This window comes from Schistocerca cancellata, chromosome 9 (genome assembly GCF_023864275.1).
Source record: "Schistocerca cancellata isolate TAMUIC-IGC-003103 chromosome 9, iqSchCanc2.1, whole genome shotgun sequence".
Taxonomy (NCBI): Eukaryota; Metazoa; Arthropoda; class Insecta; order Orthoptera; family Acrididae; genus Schistocerca; species Schistocerca cancellata.
Genome location: NC_064634.1, coordinates 37928109 through 37950285, shown reverse-complemented (window position 1 = coordinate 37950285; position 22177 = coordinate 37928109). Strand labels below are relative to the sequence as shown.

General features: G+C 37.8%; 1 protein-coding gene across 2 annotated transcripts in view; it reads left to right on the top strand.

Annotated features, from left to right (window-relative positions):
* The window catches only part of LOC126100963 (uncharacterized), a 69735-nt gene that overhangs the window by 19959 nt on the left and 27599 nt on the right, over window positions 1-22177 (top strand). For both annotated transcript variants that reach the window (XM_049911624.1, XM_049911625.1), the window contains exon 3: window positions 21096-21254. In XM_049911624.1, the coding sequence (XP_049767581.1) occupies window positions 21096-21254 (159 nt within the window). The remainder of the gene's footprint in view (window positions 1-21095; window positions 21255-22177) is intronic.

Sequence of the window (22177 nt, the reverse complement as noted above, 5' to 3'; positions counted from 1 at the left end):
GCCACTACTGAGTGTGGTGGCGCAATGGTTAGCACACTGGACTCGCATTCAGGAGGATGGCAGTTCAAAACCCGCATCTGGCAGTCCTCATTTAGGTTTTCCATGATTTTTCTCAAGCACATCAGGCAATTACTGGGATGATTCCTTTGAAAGGGCATGGCCGACTTCCTTCCCCATCCTTCCCTAATCGGATAGGATTGATGACCTCACTGTTTGGTTCCTCTCCCCAAACCAATGCTGCATGAATTTGGAGTCAGTTTTCTGTGGACTGCAGATATTTTGGTGTTCCTTAGGTCTGGCGCATGCTGAAATTCTAGTTTTTCCTCTGTAGTATGAGCTAAACTCCTTGCAGCTGATCTTATACATTTCACCTTTGTTCACTGGGGAACATTTGTCTTCCTGCTTAAACAAATTGCCTTCTACTCTCTCTGTGCTGTGTTAGGTCATGAAATATTTCTTTTTCTAAAGGATATTGTTTACTTTGGTGGCCAATCTACATTACAATTAAAATTACTCGATAGTTGACACTTCATGCATTGGAGCTGGTTTCCTCCAATCAGAGTGCTCAACCTTATGCCTGAATCATTCACCAATGCCAAACTGCCACAAAACACACACACACACACACACACACACACACACACACACACACACAAAACAACACTAATGAAATGCACTTATTTCATATGCAGCACTAACAAACAGTACTGGATACCTCTGCACTAGACGAGATACAGCATCACATATACAGTTGTCATGAGCACAGAGATTAGCTTACATTTGATATGCTTCACATGACATTTCATGAAGGCTGCAGCTCATCATTTCAACTTGGCCATCACATTATAAATATAATTATATAATCCAGAGTTGTGGGAAAGGACAGTGATTACTGTATAAACCTGACATGCTGAAGGTCATAGGTAGAAATATTGTCAAATGCAGTGAACTTTTTTCCATTTCCAAATTTTATCAAAAGGGTTTGATTATTATTTGTTATTCAATTAATTGTTTTAATATTTTAATATTTTTCCATGTTCCCATCATCATATTGACTTTTTACTTGCTCTTATTTGCTTTTGGTGAAATATTACAGTTTACTTTCAGCACTGATATTGAATTGACTTTGTTTGTAGAGATTAGCTTAATTGCGGTGAACAAAGTGATTGTGACCTCAGTTCTGCCACAGATTTTTGAGAGCCATATTTGTTGATATATTGCACATCATGAGGTTGTGGTTAGCTTAGGGCTTGATTGTAAATTCAAGTTTACAAACGACATCATCTGCGGCAGTTTAGTCATTGGTCACTTAAAATGAGCTGTTGGCTGAGCAACTCACATTTCTGATGTACCTCAAAGGCAGCCACTTCCAACATTTCTCCCTGTTACACATTAACAGCATTTATGACATGAACCACCATGTTTGCGTGTCACTTGTAACTGAGTGCTAGCCAGTATCTGATGTGGCAACAATGAAGCCACAAATGACATATGTCAACTATCAAGTAATTTTAATTGGATTTTACCAAAAAATATATGTATTTTTCTGACAATCATTGGAGAATTTTTGATAGATATAATAATGTTTTATATTGATTTCTTAGCATTTCCTTAAGAATACTGCCAATTAGAGTGGGCTGGTAACAATTTTTCCTTTTGTTAGTTTTTGTTCAAAATCAGTCATTTCCATTGGAAGTGACAGCAAATGGTGGATCTTAAAATGAATGTAGCATGTTTTTAGGGCACAGAGCACCAGGAAAGCTGGAATGTAGGAGTTTGTATGTGTTTCTTTTCTGAATATTTGAAACTGGTGGCTTCCTGTGTGGATATCAGTATTTAATGTTTGAATTCTTTTCCCAGGCTGACTATAAGTTTTTGTGTTATTTTATAGAAAGTTTTGAAAGTGCCTGGTTGTTATTTTCAACAATCCAGTACATTGTCTATGTACCTGTATAAGTTCATCATCATATATTCAGCGAAATGTTCAGGTTTAAGTTCAAAATTATATGAGAAATTTTCTGACAGCATTGGAGGTAACTGGAAACCAACTGCTAATCCATCTGTTTGTTGGTAGAATATGTTTTTGAACAAAAATACCCTAAACGTAGATTGCTAAAACAAATAATAATAATAATAATAATAATAATAATAATAATAATAATAATATAATGAAGAAAGAGGAAAAAGTGTCTTTATCCTGATAAAAATGAAGGCACACACCCTTCATTGAGTTTCATTTGTGAAGAGCATAGGTATCCAGAGTGGCATCAGGACATTGATAAGTTAACAAAAAAGCTCATAGCCGTCTACTTTGCATTTAGAGATCTATTTCATTGGGTTGTCTTGCAAAGGACTGCTAACACACATTCATGCAGTACTGTCATATGGCACAATTGTCTGGTGCAATGCTAGTAAGATCAAACAAGTATTTACTCTACAATTGCTTGCAGAAAAATATTGATAAGAAAACACCTTGCATAAGCCACTCTGGATCATATGGATTCATACACTTACTTGTAGCATGTACTCCCTAAAGGAACTTGTGACTGACAAATACAGTGAATTTAAAATGAAGTGCAACCCTATTTCTTGTTCAGAATAACAGGTTGCTGTTAGACAACAGACAGATGAAAAAAATACTTGTATGATTATATCCTGGCCATTTACAGGTCTTTTTTCTGTAAAAATTAATAACAGTATCACTAATAATTTGTTCCTCTATGTTATAGGCAGAGTTGTTAGTGACAAACATCTTTAATCTATATTTGAAAACTGTTCTGCTATTTGTCAGAAATTTCTTTTCTGTGGATGATTGTCAAAGAGGTTTATTATATTCACTTATTTCACCCCTTTCTGTGCCAAAGTTAGATTAATTAAAGAATAACATAAATAATATTTCCTCCAATGTTGTATTTGTTAATATATCTCTTACTCTCAGACTCAGATGGGTTGTTGATAACAAATCTTGTTAGTTAATAAACCACTGTGAAGTTCTGGTTAACATTCCTAACCACTTAAAAGATGCCTTCAAGATCTACATTTGCAAATCACATACACAATTTTAATTATCATTATATTCTTTTGTGCAATGAATACTTTTGCCTAACTGAGGAGATAACCCAGGATGATTTCCCATAAGACATCAATGTGAGTGGAAATATGCAAAAATGTAAACTTACATATTTCTACATCCCCAAAGTTGACAGTAAGTGCCATGGAACAGGTCTGCTGTATGGATTTTGAGTTTAAATTTTCAGCCATATGGGCACCTAAGAACACTGAGTGTACAAAACTGGATGAGCTGTGATTTTTCAAAGTTTAAAACTAGTCCATTTGCACAAAACTAGTCACTAGCTTTCACAAAAACATCATTTACTATATTCTCTGTTTCTTTGTTCAGTTTCAAAACAAATCCTGTACTGTCTGGAGACAGGACTCATTCTCTGTTCTGATTTAAATAAAATGTCAGATCATTAACATAAAACAAAATCTTTGTATTACCCACAGATTAGAGTAGCTTTTTGCATTCTGTTTCTTAAAGAAGGACTAAACCAGGCATTTGCTGAATTATGTATTCCATAAAACACCTAACTTCTGTAATAGAATATTGTGGTTGACAAAGTAAAATGCCTTTGGTAATTGCCAGATGACCCCAGTTGGTGATATTTCATCATTTCAGGACTGTATTATATGGCCATTAGATACACACTTAAAAAAAAAGCTTTGCATCACCTCAGTTTCAAGACTTCGCAACCTGTACAGAAGATTTGAATAGAGATCAACATAAACATCATTTCCACCCTTTTTATTACTCATGAAAACCACACATTGCATGTTATACCACCATACAGTGAGTCCTTCAGAGGTGGTGGTCCAGATTGCTGTACACACCAGTACTTCTAATACCCAGTAGCACGTCCTCTTTCATTGAGGCATACCTGTATTCATCCTGCCACACTATCCACAAGTTCATCAAGGCACTGTTTGTCCAGATTGTCCCACCCTCAATGGCGATTTGGTGTAGACCCCTCAGAGTGGTTGGTGGGTCACACGTCCATAAACAGCCCTTTTCAATCTATCCCAGGCATGTTCAATAGGGTTCATGTCCGGAGAATATGCTGGCCACTTTAGTCGAGCAATGTCGTTATCTTGAAGGAAGTCATTCACAAGATGTGCACAATGGGGGCATGAATTGTCATCCATGAAGATGAATGCCTTACCAATATGCTGCCAATATGGTTGCGCTATCAGTTGGAGGATGGCATTCACATATCGTACAGCCATTATGGTGCCTTCCATGACCACCAGCAGCATACGTCAGCCCCACATAGTGCCACTCCGAAACAGCAGGGAACCTCCACTGTGCTGCACTAAGTGGACAGTGTGGCTAAGGCGTTCAGCCTGACCGGGTTGCCTCCAAACATGTCTGGTTGAATCCATATGCAATACTCGTTGGTGAAGATAACATGATGCCAATCCTGTGCAGTCCATTCAGCATGTTGTTGGGCCCATCTGTACTGTGCTGCATGGTATCATGGCTGCAAAGATGGACCTCACCATGGACGTCAGGAGTGAAGTTGTGCATCTTGCAGCCTATTGTGCATAGTTTGAGTCATAATACGACATCCTGTGGCTGCATGAAAAGCATTGTTCAGCACAGTGGCATTGTTGTCAGGTTTCCTCCAAGCCTTAATCCATAGGTAGCAGTCATTCACTGCAGTAGTAGCCCTTGGGTGACCCGAGCAAGGCATGTCATCAACAGTTCCTGTCTCTGTATCTCTTCCATGTGTGAACAACATCACTTTATTTAACTCCGAGACACCTGGACACTTCCCGTGTTGAGAGCCCTTCCTGGCACAAAAATGAATGCGGACGTGATTGAACCACCATATTGATCGTCTAGGCATGGTTGAACTACAGACAACATGAGCTGTCTACCTCCTTCCTGGTGGAATGACTGGAACTGATTGGCTGTCGAACACCCTCTGTTTAATAGATGCTGCTCATGCATTTTGTTTACATCTTTGGGTGGCTTTAATGACATATCTGAACAATCAGAGGGATTGTGCCTGCGAAACAATATACACAGTCAATGTCTATCTTCCCGAGTTCTAGGAACCGGGGTGATGCAAAACATTTTTTTATATGTGTACATAAACAGCTGTCTCAGCTGACTGATGCTTTTGAAATCCAAACTGTGATTGAGTAAGTATGCATTTAGTAGATAGGTGGGTAACAACACAATTACATTACCGTCTCAAAAAATGTAGGAAATGACATAAAAAGTGACATGGCATGGTAGCTATTGACATCTGTGAAGCCACCCCTCTTAAAAGAGTCCTAACAATGGCATATTTTAAATTCTCTGGGAAAATATCCTGAACTAAGGATGCATTATGTATGTGATTAAGGGAGCGCCACACCTTTGTAATGTCTTGTTAGTGATATTATCCGCCTTATATGAAATTCTACTTTTTGGTGGTGTGATGATCTTCCTTAGTTAAGACTGGGATATGAGGTAAATTTTTATTTCACAAAGTGCCCTTCTTTTATGTTTCTGCTGTCTCTTCTGAACTGCATGCACCAATTATCTCACCTATTCATAAATAGTAATTATTGAAATTATCTGCTACATATGAATTGTCTTTAACAATGCTCTCACTCTCTTCAACAAAGGTAATATTGTTTCATTGCCTTCTTTTGTTGTCTGTCTTGTTAACAATATTTTGTTTCCATCTGATTTTATTGTCTGAATCATCAGTTTCTTATAAGATGTGCTTACTCCTGGATTATTTAAAACTTTCCTTGGTGTGTTACAGTACTATAAGATTTTCAAAATCAAGATAAAAAGAATGACTTATTAGCCAGCTACTCCGCCCACAATTTCTTAGGTTTTTTGGGTTCAGTGATGTAAATTCAACAAGTCTAATGTTTTTACAGAAAAGATCTTCTCTTTGACAGTATACGAATAGCTGATAGTGCTGGGTGAAGAGCTACTTAAATGCTTTGTTTGAAGTATTTTATATAAACAGACACTGAGGAAATCTTTTGTTACATCCCCATTCTGCAAACCATTGTGAAGTACATACAGAGACTAGTTTCACTTGTGCCACATATGTTTTTATCATCATTCCATTGTAGTATGGAACATGGGAAGAATGATTGTGTAATACCTTTTAATGTGCTGTAAGTATCCTAATTTTGTCTTTGCAGTCCCTGTGGAAGCATCCATAGGCATTGTAGTATATTCTTAGATTCATCACCTAATACTGATTCTTGAAACACTGTAAGTAGGCTTTCAAGGGGCAGATGGCATATATTTCCATGTGTTGGCCAATTCAGGTTTTTCAGCAGTTCTCTGACAGTTTCCCATGAATGAAATAAATCTGTAAGCTTTTGTGCTTCTCTTATTTACACATTCAAAAACTCATGCTTGTGTTGTCTGGTATAGGTCAACTCACATTAGACCTGTCTTCTAGTCTTGATTGCATGAGTGTTCTGTGAGAAATTTCCTTTGTAGACAAACTACATTTTTCCGGTGTGATACCAACAATCTGAAATCTGCCAACTAGCATACCTATGAGTTTTCCATTTCTTTGTAGCATGTTTTCCTTTTTTCAGTAAGTTATATGTACAGTTTTATATTCCTCAATATTTAAAGCAAGTTGCCACATCTTTGCACCACTCTGAAATGCTATCAAGACCTCAGAGTATATCTGTGCTACTTTTTTCAGATAGGGGTCCATTATAAATAACTGTAAAGTCTGAGGTTACTATAAATCTTGTTTGCTTAAGCACCAATGTAAAACATATGTCAGTTGACTGGTTACTTTTGGACAAGTGATCCATCTGTGTATTCAGTAAGGTCCTACTAATAGGTCTGGGCAAGCACACAGCCTACAATAATTCTGACTCAACTAGATCCAAAGGTTGGCTGTGTACCACTGCCTTTCACCCCAAATAATTAAACATTGATGAAGTTTAGCATAATAGTCTGTGAAATTTTATGGAATTACACAGATGTTTTTAAATATATGAAATCAAAATTATTAACAAAAGAATTGAGGTGTAGTATCCAGAAGGATAATGAGGTACACCGATGCACTGGTTTAATTCAACTTGTAAATGTAGTTGTAAGCAAACAACCAAACAAAGTTGGCCATATGTTTCTAAATAGATCTGAAGTAGATACTGGTATGAATCAGTCCACAGAGCAGAGCAAAGCAAACATTTCATTGAATGAAAAGTTCCAAACACTAATGAACCTCAGAGTTTCTGGTGTGTGTAACACAATGTCAACCCTTTGCGATGTTTTCAAAGTTCCGCTAAAATTAATTTAAAACCAAATAAATTATGACACTCATATCAGTCTACTATTCACTCTACCTTTCCTTACATTATGCCTACGTAATTGGATTCTACCTAGTATCCATCTAGATTCATCTGTTCAATTCATTTTTAAATGAATGTTATACACAGCACACCTGAAGAAATCATTTTATATTTTTCAATTTCTCATAGTAATAAGATTGTAGATTGTAGATTGTATTTTATTGGTCCTGTTGTCTACATAGCAGCTTATGCATAAGACATTGGACAAGTCAAGTTATAAATGTACAGGCTGAAAGTCATTTCAAGGCATACATATTTAAGCTTACAATAATACACTTCACACGTAAGTATTTATATAACACATTTCATAAATTTAAATATTCTTCAATGGAGTAAAAGCAGTGATGCTGTAAATATGACTTTAGAGATTTTTGAAATGTATTGACCTCAGTGATAGCTTTTATGTTTTCAGGAAGTTTGTTATAAAGCTTAACTCCCATGTGAAAAGTACCTTTTTGGCACAGTGCTGTGCTGATTTGAGTCATATGTAAGTTTCTGTTTTGTCTGGTAAAGTGCTCATGTATATCACAGTTTTTTTTTTGCAGTTTCCGGTGCTTGCTTATTACATTTAATTTAAAGAACAAAAGGGTTTCCATAATGTATACACATGGTAATGGAGGAATACCAGATTTCTTAAACAGGGGTTTACAAGAGTCTCTAGGCTTGCACCCAAACAAGATTCTAATGGCCCTTTTTTGTAGTTTAAAAGTGCTATTAGCTGTTTTAGAGTTTCCCCAGAAGGTGACCCCACATCTAAGATGAGAATGAAAGTACGCATGATAGGCATTCAATACTGTTTTCTAACTACAGCATGATTTTAATGAACAAAGAAGGTAACATGTTTTGCTAAGTTCTGCATTGAGATATTCAATATGCTTATTCCATGTGATGTTACTCTGCAGCCAAAGTCCTAAGAATTTGGTATCAGTACTGTTACCAACTGGTTCGTCATTGATAGAGACTGATGGGATAAATATGTCCTTGTTAGGAACATTGTGGAAGTTTAGAGCAACGGTTTTCTTACTGTTTATTACAAGCTGATTACTCTATGCCCAGCTGCTAAGTTGTTTCATGTCTATGTTTACTGTCTGCTGTAACTGTTCATCGTCGTCTCCTTTTAGTAGAATTGTGGTGTCATCTGTAAATATGATTGTTTTGTGTGCATCAACATTTAAGCTTAGATCATTTATGTACAGAAGAAACAGAAAGGGTCCCAATACTGATCCTTGGGGTGCACCAAATTTTGTTTGTTTATAGTCAGATAAGTGATTAGATACAGTTTTTAGTTCAATACTTGTGTGCTTGATGCACACTGCCTGCATATGATTAGTCAGGAAGGAACTGATCCACTTGTTGGACAGACCACAAATACCATATCTTTCCAGCTTTGATAGCTGAATTTTATGGTCCACCATGTCAAAAGCTTTTGACAAGTCAATAAAGACTCCTATTGTTTCCTGTTTTTTGTCCATCAGATTTAGGATGGAATTGATGCACTCATAGACAGCAGTTGTCGTTGACCTCTTATTTCTGAATGCATGGTGTTCATTACATAGGATGCTGTTTTTATTTATAAATTTCATAAGTTTCTCATACATAAGTGCAACTTTTATATTTAACAGATCTTTTACATTTTAAAGTAAATGTTCTTGTGTATTATGATTTTTATCCTGTGTGCATACAAAATTATCAGTTTTTTCCTCCTCTGATTATTGCAGCTGTGTCTATAGTTATTTGACAGCTCAGTATCTCAAATACATTTATATATACAAACACACACACACACAAAACAACTGTGGAATTATAACAAGAATTTATGAGGATTGGACAGACAGTGCACTGGTTAGAATGAATGCTCCAGGAAATTATCTGCAACCATAATCATGTTGTGGGTGACTATTTAAGGAGTTAAAAATTTTAACTACAGTATCACTCAGCATACAAAAAGCAGCAAAATATATTGAAACCCTACACAGAAGGCATTGTGTGGATTAAGTCATAATAACATCACAATTATAGTTATGTATATAATAGAAAACATGGCAAAAAATTTCAATTTGCAGAACTATTGTGAAACACATACTATAATGTATCACACTACAAAGTTCAGAATTTGCTTGGTATTGTGTCTTCACTAGGTAATAATAACCCACATTTAATATGTAAATCATATAAAGATATATACAGGGTGTTTCAAAAATGACTGGTATATTTGAAACGGTAATAAAAACTAAACGAGCAGCGATAGAAATACACTGTTTGTTGCAATATGCTTGGGACAACAGTACATTTTCAGGCAGACAAACTTTCGAAATTACAGTAGTTACAATTGTCAACAACAGATGGCGCTGCGGTCTGGGAAACTCTATAGTACGATATTTTCCACATATCCACAATGCGTAGCAATAATATGGCATAGTCTCTGAATGAAATTACCCGAAACCTTTGACAACATGTCTGGCGGAATGGCTTCACATGCAGATGAGATGTACTGCTTCAGCTGTTCAATTGTTTCTGGATTCTGGCGGTACAGCTGGTCTTTCAAGTGTCCCCACAGAAAGAAGTCACAGGGGTTCATGTCTGGCGAATAGGGAGGCCAATCCACGCCGCCTCCTGTATGTTTCGGATAGCCCAAAGCAATCACACGATCATCGAAATATTCATTCAGGAAATTAAAGACGTCGGCCGTGCGATGTGGCCGGGCACCATCTTGCATAAACCACGAGGTGTTCGCAGTGTCGTCTAAGGCAGTTTGTACCGCCACAAATTCACGAAGAATGTCCAGATAGCGTGATGCAGTAATCGTTTTGGATCTGAAAAATGGGCCAATGATTCCTTTGGAAGAAATGGTGGCCCAGACCAGTACTTTTTGAGGATGCAGGGAAGATGGGACTGCAACATGGGGCTTTTCGGTTCCCCATATGCACCAGTTCTGTTTATTGACGAAGCCGTCTAGGTAAAAATAAGCTTCGTCAGTAAACCAAATGCTGCCCACATGCATATCGCCGTCATCAATCCTGTGCACTATATCGTTAGCGAATGTCTCTCGTGCAGCAATGGTAGCGGCGCTGAGGGGTTGCCGCGTTTGAATTTTGTATGGATAGAGGTGTAAACTCTGGCGCATGAGACGATATGTGGACGTTGGCGTCATTTGGACCGCAGCTGCAATACGGCGAACGGAAACCTGAGGCCGCTGTTGGATCACCTGCTGCACTAGCTGCGCGTTGCCCTCTGTGGTTGCCGTATGCGGTCGCCCTACCTTTCCAGCACGTTCATCAGTCACGTTCCCTGTCCGTTGAAATTTTTCAAACAGATCCTTTATTGTATCACTTTTTGGTCCTTTGGTTACATTAAACCTCCGTTGAAAACTTCGTCTTGTTGCAACAACACTGTGTTCTAGGCGGTGGAATTCCAACACCAGAAAAATCCTCTGTTCTAAGGAATAAACCATGTTGTCCACAGTACACTTGCACGTTGTGAACAGCACACGCTTACAGCAGAAAGATGACGTACAGAATGGCGCACCCACAGACTGCATTGTCTTCTATATCTTTCACATCACTTGCAGCGCCATCTGTTGTTGAAAATTGTAACTACTGTCATTTCGAAAGTTTGTCCGCCTGAAAATGTACTGTTGTCCCAAGCATATTGCAACAAAAGGTGTATTTCTATCCCTGCTCGTTTAGTTTTTATTGCCGTTTCAAATATACCGGTCATTTTTTAAACACCCTGTATATTATAAAAGATTTTCCCAGTTCATGTTTTAATGAAGCATTATACTAACAAATTTTTGTGCTTGTTGTTTCCTGTTGTGTAATCATTAATTTTTATGTTAAGATCAGTGATTGTGGTTTTAGTGTGGAATTTAGACACATTGTTTTGATAGGACCATTATGTGGGTTGTTGAAAACCTTTGAGGTAAAACTTATGGGTATGGTAGAGAAAGTTGTTCCAGTGCTGCCCCTAATTACAAGGGCAACCCATGGTTCCCATCACCTCATCCATGGACAGGTACAGCTAGAAGAGGATACCTACCAGGGGGCCATATTGCAAACATTTGCACATGTGCAAGCCCATTTGCCACCTTGCCACTGTGCACTCTGCCAGTGCAGTGTGATCGTGTAAGCTAAATGCCTCTGCAACAGGTTTTTGTCCAACCCTGTCCACTTGTGCTGTGGGTGCCCAGCTCCCCATGGGTTGACACATAGTCAGAACAACCTGTAGTAAAGGGACTTCTATTGGTTATTTTGAGATAGAGAGCCAACAATGAGAAATTAATATTTGACATGTTATAAGGTCTTAACTCAATCATGTGTGTTAGGCATGTGTTAGTAAACTGGTTATGTTTCTGCATCAGTGATGGTAGTGTAAGCTTGAGAAACAGTACACAATCATCTGTGGTATGTCCGTGACGAATTCTTTCCCAAGGGGTTACATGAAGTCATTGACATCTGAAACTCCATTCAAAAAAAGAAGAAGAACTGGTTGAAAGGGTTTTAGTTGCCTGTCTTATTCAACAACATACAACAGGCATGTTTAAGAAAGTGTAGCAAAGCTTGTGCAATGTAATGCATGCACTGAGGCTGATAGCTGTTAGCTCAGATTGTTGCTACCAAGTTTAAGTTTTTTATGTAATCAAATGACTATCTATTCATTTCCCTCCATTAGTTTCTTATTTCATACTAGGTCAGTTTTTGATGTTCTTCCTCCATAGCTTGACCCTAAAGATTAGGGGCATCCTATATAGATGTATATATTGTTCATAATTTAGAAGTAAAGGTGACTACTTATGGAATAATAGAAGTGTTGAGATGTCAAGAGGCACATAAACAAAACTGAAAATGTGTATGCGAAGTTTTCAGTCTTCTTCACATTGAGATGACGAAAGTCATGGAATAACTCCCAATATCATGTTGGACCTCCATTTTCCTGGCACAGCGCAGCAACTCGACATAGCATGGAAGTCCCCTGCAGAGATATTGATCCATGCTGCCTCTACAGCTATCCAAAATTGCAAATGTGTTGCTGATACAGGATTTTGTACACAAACTAACACCTCAATTATCTCCTGCAAAAGTTCAATGGGATTTGCATTGGGTGATCTGGTTGGCCAAATCATTCACTCAAACTGTCCAGGACGTTCTTCAATCCAATCATGATCAATTGTGGCCCAGTGACATGGTACATCATTGTTTGGGAACACAAAGTCCATGAATGGCTACAAATGGGCTCCAGGTATCCTAATATAACCATTACCAGTCAACAATCAGTTGACGTGGACCAGAGGATCCAGTCCATTCCATGTAAAGACAGCCCACACCATTATGGAGCTACCACCAGCTTCCACAATGCCTTGCTGACAAATTGGATCCATGACTTTATGTGGTCTGCGCCACACTTGCACCCTTAAGCAGCTCTTATGAAGTGAAATCGGGACTCATCTGACCAGACCATGATTTTCCAGTCTCTAGGGTTCAACTGATATGGTCATGCACCCAGGAGAGGCACTGCATCTGGTGTTGTGCTATTGGCAAAGGCAATTGTGTCAGTTGTCTGCTATCATTGCCCATTAATGCCAGATTTTGCCACACTGGCTTATGGATACATTTACTGTATGTCCCACATTGATTTCTTCAGCTGTTTCATGCAGTGTTGCTTGTCTGTTAACACTGACAATTCCACACCAACACCACTGCTCCCAGTCATTAAGTGAAGGCCGCCCCTGTGTTGTCCAGGGTGAGAAGTAATGCCAGAAATTTGGTATTCTCAGTGGACTCTTGACACTGTGTATCTTAGAGTAGCCTACTGAATCACCTAACAATTTCCAAATTGGAATTTCCCACGTGTCTATCTCCAACTAGCAGTTCATGTCCAGAGCCTGCAAATTGATGTCATGTGGCTATAATTACTTTGGAAACCTTTTCACATGAATCACCTAAGTACAGATGACATCTATGCCAATGCACTGCCCTTTTATACCTTGTGTACATCATATTACCACCATCAGTATACAGGCATATCATTATCCCATGACTTTTGTCACCTCATTGTATGTGTATGTCAACATCTCAGTCCCTCTGCTGTCTACCTCTACCTCTAAATCCATACTCTGTAAAGCACTGTAAAGTATTTCGCGGAGGATACTTCATGTTGTACCCATTGTAAGGGCTTCTTCTCACTCTATTCACAAATGCAGTGTAGAAAGAATTACCATGTCTCTGTGCACTCTTTAATGAATCTAATCTAGGCCTCACAATCCCTAGTGGTACAAAGGATTTCTATTAAATTGATAGATTCATCATCTAACTCTGATTCTTCAGATTTTGTAAATAGTCTATCCTATAGTTTGCTTCCATCTTAAAGTGTCTGCCAGTTCAGTTTTTTTTGCATCTCCATGATGCTTTCCCATGGGTCAAACAAACCTACAAACTATGATCACAGAAATTGTCATCAAACTATAAGTTGCAGTCAGTGATGAGTATATTCAGAAAGACTGGAAGCAAATGCAACTAATGGACAGTCTACACCTTGTAAACAAGACATTATGACATGATGAAAAGAATTATGGAAAGTACATACATGAAAATCTATATAGAATATCTGAGCTCTAAAATGTGGTGGACCATACTTCTTTAAAACATATCCTAATATAATGAAGCCATACTGACATTACAAAGACTACAAACAAAATCATTTAGACATCATCGAACATAACCAAAAATATGATTCAAACTAGGCCACAGTGGCAGTAGTCATCATGTGAATGGTACTACTGTTCATAACAAGTTGCATCCTGTTGCCACAAAAATACACTACTGGCCATTAAAATTGCTACACCAAGAAGAAATGCAGATGATAAATGGGTATTCATTGCACAAATATATTATACTAGAACTGACATGTGATTACATTTTCACGCAATGTGGGTGCATAGATCCTGAGAAATCAGTACCCAGAACAACCACCTCTGGTCGTAGTTATGGCCTTGATATGCCTGGGCATTGAGTCAAACAGAGCCTTAATGGCCTGTACAGGTACAGCTGCCCATGCAGCTTCAATACTATACCACAGTTCATTAAGAGTAGTGACTGGCGTATTGTGACGAGCCAGTTGCTCGGCCACCATTGACCAGACTTTTCAGTGGGTGAGAGATCTGGAGAATGTGCTGGCCAGGGCATCAGTCGAACATTTTCTGTATCCAGAAAGGCCTGTACAGGACCTGCAACTTGCGGTCATACATTGTCCTGCTGAAATGTAGGGTTTCGCAGGGATCGAATGAATGGTAGAGCCACGGGTCATAACACATCTGAAATGTAACGTCCACTGTTCAAAGTGCCATCAATGCGAACAAGAGGTGATCGAGACGTGTAACCAATGGCACGCCATACCATCACGCCGGGTGATACGCCAGTATGGTGATGACAAATACACACTTCCAATGTGTGTTCACCCTGATATCAACAAACATGGATGCGGCCATCATGATGCTGTAAACAGAACCTGGATTCATCCGAAAAAATGACGTTTTGCCATTTGTGCACCCAGGTTCGCCGTTGAGTACACCATCACAGCCGCTCCTGCCTGTGATGCATTGTCAAGGGTAACTGCAGCCATGGTCTCCGAGCTGATAATCCATGCTGCTGCAAACATCATAAAACTGTTCATGCAGATGGTTGTTATCTTGCAAATGTCCCCATCTGTTGACTCATGGATCGAGAGGTGGCTGCTCGATCCATTACAGATATGCAGATAGGATGCCTGTCATCTCAACTGCTAGTGATACTAGGCCATTGGGATCCAGCACAGTGTTTTGTATTACACTCCTCAAGCCACTGATTCAATATTCTGCTAACAGACATTGGATCTTGACCAACGTGAGCAGCAGTGTCGCGATAGGATAAACCGCAACTGCGATAGGCTACAATCCGACCTTTATCAAAGTCGGAAACGTGATGGTAGGCATTTCTCCTCTTTACACGAGGCATTACAACAACATTTCACCAGAAGCGCAGGTCAACAGCTGTTTGTGTACGAAAAATTGGTTGGAAACTTTTCTCATGTCAGCACGTTGTAGGTGTCGCCACTGGCACCAACCTTGTGTGAATGCTCTAAATAGCTAATCATTTGCATATCGCAGCAGATCTTCTTCCTATCGGTTAAATTTTGCATCTGTAGCACATCATCTTCAAGGTGTAGCAATTTTGATGGCCAGTAGTGTATGTTTGTCATGAAATTGTCAGGTGTTGCTGTTAAACACATATTTACCCAATATACAATTATACAAAAATACAGTTAAGTGCAGAAGAATACTTTCTAGTTAAACACACATTTTTACTTATCTGCATTTTTGTACACTACTACAAAAAAGAAAAAAAAGAAAGAGTAAACCTGGATAGATAAGACTGACTTCAATCTAATGAAGGCATATATGTCTTGGGGGACAGGAGATGTACTGACAATGGTTTCAGTGTCATCCACGAACAGATTATGCAGTGGCATAGCTACCAGAGTGCCATATGTGTCTATCCTTTAATGGGGGATGCCCACAACCAGAAGGCTCAATGTGGTGCAGACATGTGAAGCAAGCAAGCAAGCAGGCAACCAAACCACGGATGCAAACTCGTGTCCCTCCATCCAGCTTAGCTGGTTTTAAAGGGTTCAAATTATGGCCTTCTGAGTGGCAGGATGGTCCTTTTAGAGAATTGTCACAGAAGTTGGTCATGCTGTGTCCCTTTTCAAATTATGGTGATACCAGTGGTCACATGAACATTCTCACACCTATAGACAAGGTTCTGGACATCCACACAGTGCAGATGCCCAACAGGGTTATTCTGAGAGCAGCAGTGGCAGATTGTACAGCTATGACAACACAAATGAGATGGCTTGTGAGCTATGACAATTAACATGAACTGTTACAAACTGGTTATTAGCAGTGAGAATATGGGCACACACATCTCTAGCCCATCTTCCATTCATGCCACAGCATCAACATGCACAGCCTGACTGGTGCCATCAGAGGATCACTTGGAAGATGTAATGGCTTGCCGTAGTCTTCAGTAATAAAAGTAATTTTTGCCTGCATACTAGTAATGATCATTTCCTCATACAACATAGACCTGGTGAGCACTGTCTTGTAGAGTGCATTCATCAAAGACACACTGGCCTTATCCTAGGCCTTATGGTGTGGGGTGTGATAAGCTACAACTCTTGTTCACCTGTGGTGTTTCTAGAGGGGCCACTGACCAGTGCTTGCTGTGTGCAGAATGTTGTTAGACCTATTCTTTTGCCATTCTTGCAGCAGGATGGTGATGTGTTGTTCCAACAGTATAATGCTCACCAACATACTGCCCATTAAACTCATTGTGCTCTGCAAGATGTGCAGAACTTCCCTGACCAGTACAATCCCAGGACTTGTCTCCTATTAAGCAGGTGTGGGATATGATGGGATGGGACAAGACGTGTCTCTTGTGACTCCTCAGCCAACAACTCTTACAGAACTACGTGAAAAATTTAAAAAGATGTGGAATAACATATTCCAGGGCAGTATTTGTCATCTGTATGATAAACTGAATGCCAGAGTCAGCCAGATTCTACTCCATATGTATTGTTGTAAATATAAATCTTGAGGGAATTGGAAGCCTCTAGAAGAGTGTGACATTTTTCTTCTTTTTTTCGGCAGTGTATAAATTTCATTAGTCAAACATGCATACAGCACTGCCAACTGTCAAGTTTGTGACAGAAACAAATTTTTTTGTGGCAATTGTACCCCGGTTTGTTATGAACAGTTCACATGATAACTCTGCTGGGAATGTGGCCTAGTTTTCACCATAATTTTATTTATGTTCCATAATGCCTGGCTAATCTTGTTTGTATATCTTGTCAGTGTCCCTGTGGCATTATATTTGGATATGTTTTAAACAAATATACTTCAGTGCACTGTTAAGTTAATGTATTATATATGTATCAAAACAATACTTTTTATTATGACATAATTTATATCTTACAGGATGTAAACTCTCCATTAGTTGTATTTAGTTTCCACTTTTCCTGCAGATATGGAGATCTTTACCACTGACCAGAATTGATAATCTGAGGATGCTTTTTACTTACCTCAAAGATGACATGTTAAGCTGCAGACAGGTAGAACTAAAAGATGCTTACACATTAGCTTTCAACCACAGCCTTCATCAGGAAAAGAAACACTCACATATTCATTCACACAAGTAAGTACACTTCATCCACATATGGTTGTTATCTCCAGCAGTTTAGACCAGAATGCTAGAGATGGTGGCAGTCGTGTGCGTGAGGTGTGCTTGTGTGAATGAATGGGTGTGTGTGCATATGTGTGTTTCTTTTTCTGACAAATACTGTGGCCGAAAGCTGATGTGTAAGCGTCATTTAGTTGTGTCTGCCTGCAACTTGACCTGTCATCTTTATGATAAGTAGCAATTTATCTTTTCCTTTCATTGTTGATGTTCCAATGTGGAGTTCTCATTGTGTGAAGATGATTTTTGTGACCACAGACTGGAATATAAGAAACTAATCAGCTGTTAAACCTATCTCATAGGGTTTCACAAACTTGAGCAATGATCTAGGATGGATCAAGTTTTTTTTTTAAGTAGTCACTTTTGTAGACTGATTCCTACTGTGTCACAGATATTGTAGACAAAGGCTACTATGATTTGTGGGGTGCAGAATTTTACATTTTTGAACATTTAATGCAAATTCCGAATCCTTGCACCACTTTGAAACCTTATCAAGTTCTGATGGAATATTTGTGAAACCTTTTTCAGACAGTACTTCATTATAGATAACTGCATGAGCTGAAAAATATCTGTACTTACTATTAACCTTCTGATAGGTGCACGTATATGTCAGATATGCAGCAACAATGTTTGTTACCGTTTCTTGGGAAGTGGGAGGGAGGGAAATCCCCCCTTTGCACTAGCCTCCTAATTTGACCCCAGCCTACTTCAGTCCTGGCCCTGCCCGCAACCCCAAACAGCAAACTAGTAACACATGTTTCATATCTGAGGAATACGTGCGACCCTCCATGTAAGTTTTTAACTTTTCATTTTCCATCATTTATTGTTAAATGTTTAATGCTTATTAGTAATTTTAAGTAGTGTACATGACGAATTTACATGTTTCTCGAATCGACAATGAAATTAAACTAAATTATATGTGTCAAATATGTGTGACCTACAATGCTTGCATCATGTTATTTATTCAGTTTTGTTTCATATTTATTTCTTAGGTACTATGGGGGATGAAGAGATGTTTCAGTTAAACAATCCTTTGGATGTTGAAGCTGTGATAAATGCAATTCTGCATGATATCGATGGTGAGGATAATCAGGACAACAGTTTTATAGAGGACTATACCACTGATGAAGAAAAGCACGTATTGGAAAGAGATGGAGATTCTTATACAGAAATGAGTGAGTGCTCAATCCAGCTCAGAAGACGACAGAGATGAGAGCACCAAATCGACATTTCAAGCTGTTCAAAGGAAAAATTAAAAAATAATTGAGGTTTTGTCATGGCAAAAAAAGTCAAGAAACAGGCAAAGATGAGGTTAACAAAATATTTTACTTCATCTGCCCAGAGTAATCAGACCTGCAAAAAATGTGACTAATATTCTAGATTCATGGAAATGCCCCATCTCTGACACAATGATTGAATGCATTGTAGAAAATCCAAACAAATTTATTCTTACAATACAAGATAATTATTCTTGTTCAAGGGATGCCCAACAGACAGACACAGTGGAAATGAAAGCCTTATTCGGGCTGCTTTACCTCCTTGGGTTGTACCATGTGAATCGTCTGAATCTCAATGACTTATGGTGGATGGATGACTTCCTAACCATCATGAGTATAAAAATATTTCAGTTCTTCATGTGATCTATTCATTTTGATTATGCAGAAACAAGAGGAGAATGAAGAAAAACTGACTGCTTAGCTCCTATAGGAATTATTTTTGAAGAATTTGTTGTGAACTGCCAAAAATGCTATTCACTTGGTGAAAATGTCACAACTGATTAAAAAGTCAAGGCTTTTTTTTAGGTAGATATGGTTTCATACAACATAAGCCAAAACAAAACGCAAATATGGAATAAAAATTTATGCTTTAGTCAACTCTCAGCTATTTTATACATATAATTTGGAAATATATGCTGGAACTAAACCAGAGGGTCCATTTAGTGTAAGCAATAAACCTTCTGACTTTGTGAAACGTTAGCAGCACCCATTTTCTACAGTGGGGGAAATATCATGTCCAACAATTGGTTTACAGATTATGATTTGGTAAAGGAATTGGCATAAAAAAATTTCATACGTAGGCATGTTAGGTAAAAATAAGCCTCAAATTCCTCCAGAATTCACAGTGTACAGGAAGCGAGAGCCCCACTCATGTCTGTTTGATTTTTGCAAAGAGGCAACACTTGTTTCAAAGGTGCCAAAAAAGTACAAGAATATTTTATTGACATCCAGCCTTCACAACAATGGAAAAATCGATGAAGGAACAGGTGATCTCAAGAAACCAGAAATTATAACTTTTTATAATCACACAAAAAGAGGCATTGACACTGTCGACAAACTTTGTGGGTCTTTCAACATTGTGAGAAACACAAAGAAATGGCCTCTGGAGGTGTTTTTTTTTCCTTTTTTTGCTGATGAACGTTGCTGCCATAAATTCATTCATAATCTGGAAAGGAAACACCAGCAGCAATCTCAAGAGAAGAGAATATCTCAGATATCTTTCAAACAAACTTGTGCAGGAATGTGCAAAAAGGAGAAGTACTAAAGTAACTGGACACCTCCATACAAAAGTTTTAAATTTGTCTCACACAGAAGATGAACACCAACAGCAACAAGGAAGGGGAGAAGAATATCAACCTCAGGAGCCTCTGAAGAAAAGATGTAGGCCATGTTTAGTCAGTAAGAAAAGGAGAATCATCTGTTTCAGATGTTTAATATGTGGACAGTTTATTTGTTTGCAACATTCAACAAATGTTTGCAATGATTGTATTTCAGCTTCTAAATAATAGCCCGTTTTAAATGTGAGAAATATAGGTGGTAAATTTTGTTTACATCATTCAAGAAATGTTTGCATTGATTGTACTTCAACTTCTAAATAACTTTAGTATATTGAAAAACCAAAATTTCAAGCGTAATCCTGTATAAATTTGACATTCGTATACAGAAAGTAAGTATCAGTACCTCGAGAAGCTGTGGAAAGAAAATGTGTGATTTGGAAATTTATTTTTAAATAAATTTTTTACCTTGTTTTTGTTTGTATAGCCCATGAATAATGCCTAATATTACTTTTATGATAAAAATTTAATGTTTACAAAGACATAAAGTTTATTAACAACAAGTGGTATCTGCGAGATATGAGCAACCGTCCTCATCCAACTAGAAGGTGTGCCAATCAGAAGGTTAATATTGTTTATGTACCTATCAACATCTTAACACTTTTACTGTTTGGTGAATTGTGAACTTCACCCCTAAATTATTTACATTCTATTAGAAATTTCTATTACCATAATAATCATATTCAGTCATTTTAATGTCTATACAAAAAAAAAAAAAAAACTGTCTTGAACTCATGTTTTAGACAGACATTCTGATAAAATAAGGTGAAGTGCAGCTTAACATAATCTGATTTTGATCAGTTAAAACAAACAAATTTCTGTTACAGGCTCTTGCAGTCTCAACAGTAGCACTGTTGTCTCAGAATTTAAGTATTGCAGACACTGTGCTCAAAGGTGAAATAGTGCATGGAACAATCATTGGCTTCATTATGATCAATATCCTTATTATTTTTGCTGAGCTCACACAACCAATGGGGAAAGCACCGGTATGTAACTCTGAATCCTCTTCTAAACAATATATATGAATTTTTTGATAAAAATATGTGGTAGCGAAGTAATTGGAAAATAATGATGCTAAGAAAAAACCACATACTTTTTCTTGACAATGTAAGAACTGAACTATATTTGTGTAATATATTTTGAAAGAAATATTACCAAAAGTTTAAAATAAAATGACATGGGAGAAAATTATTTCAAACAGCATGAACCTATTTTGCCAACAAACAAAAGAGATAAATTAATAACTGCCCTTGCTATTAATACTTTATAACATGATTTTTCATATGACAATGGCAGAAGATGACTGCCTATTTAACAGTTGCTGTCACAAGAACACCCCTGAATTTGACCAACAGATACATGTTTAAATACTAGTGTAAATGTACACAATCTTCATACTTAAATGCATATTGTTACTATTATTACAAGGTAGAGTGATTAATATTTAAATTAAATTTTAAAAACGAGGGAAGATAAAATAGTTATGTGCTCTAAACAAAGCTCATGAAGTATGATGCTGTACTGAAAAGTAATGAATTGGAATTTTTTTCTGTGAGTACTTTTAAAGCTTTCTAAATAAGAGAAACATTATTAGCATTCTAAATCTTTATTCTTCATGTCTGCATATTTATTTCTCAAATTAATGATATGAATATAATAGAGGGAAACATTCCACATGGGAAAAATATATCTAAAAACAAAGAAGATGTGACTTACCAAACAAAAGCACTGGCAGATTGATAGACACACAAACAAACACAAACATACACACAAAATTCAAGCTTTTGCAACCAACGGTTGCTTCATCAGGAAAGAGGGAAGGAGAGGGAAAGACGAAAGGATGTGGGTTTTAAGGGAGAGGGTAAGGAGTCATTCCAATCCCAGGAAGGTAAGTCTTTCCGCTCCTGGG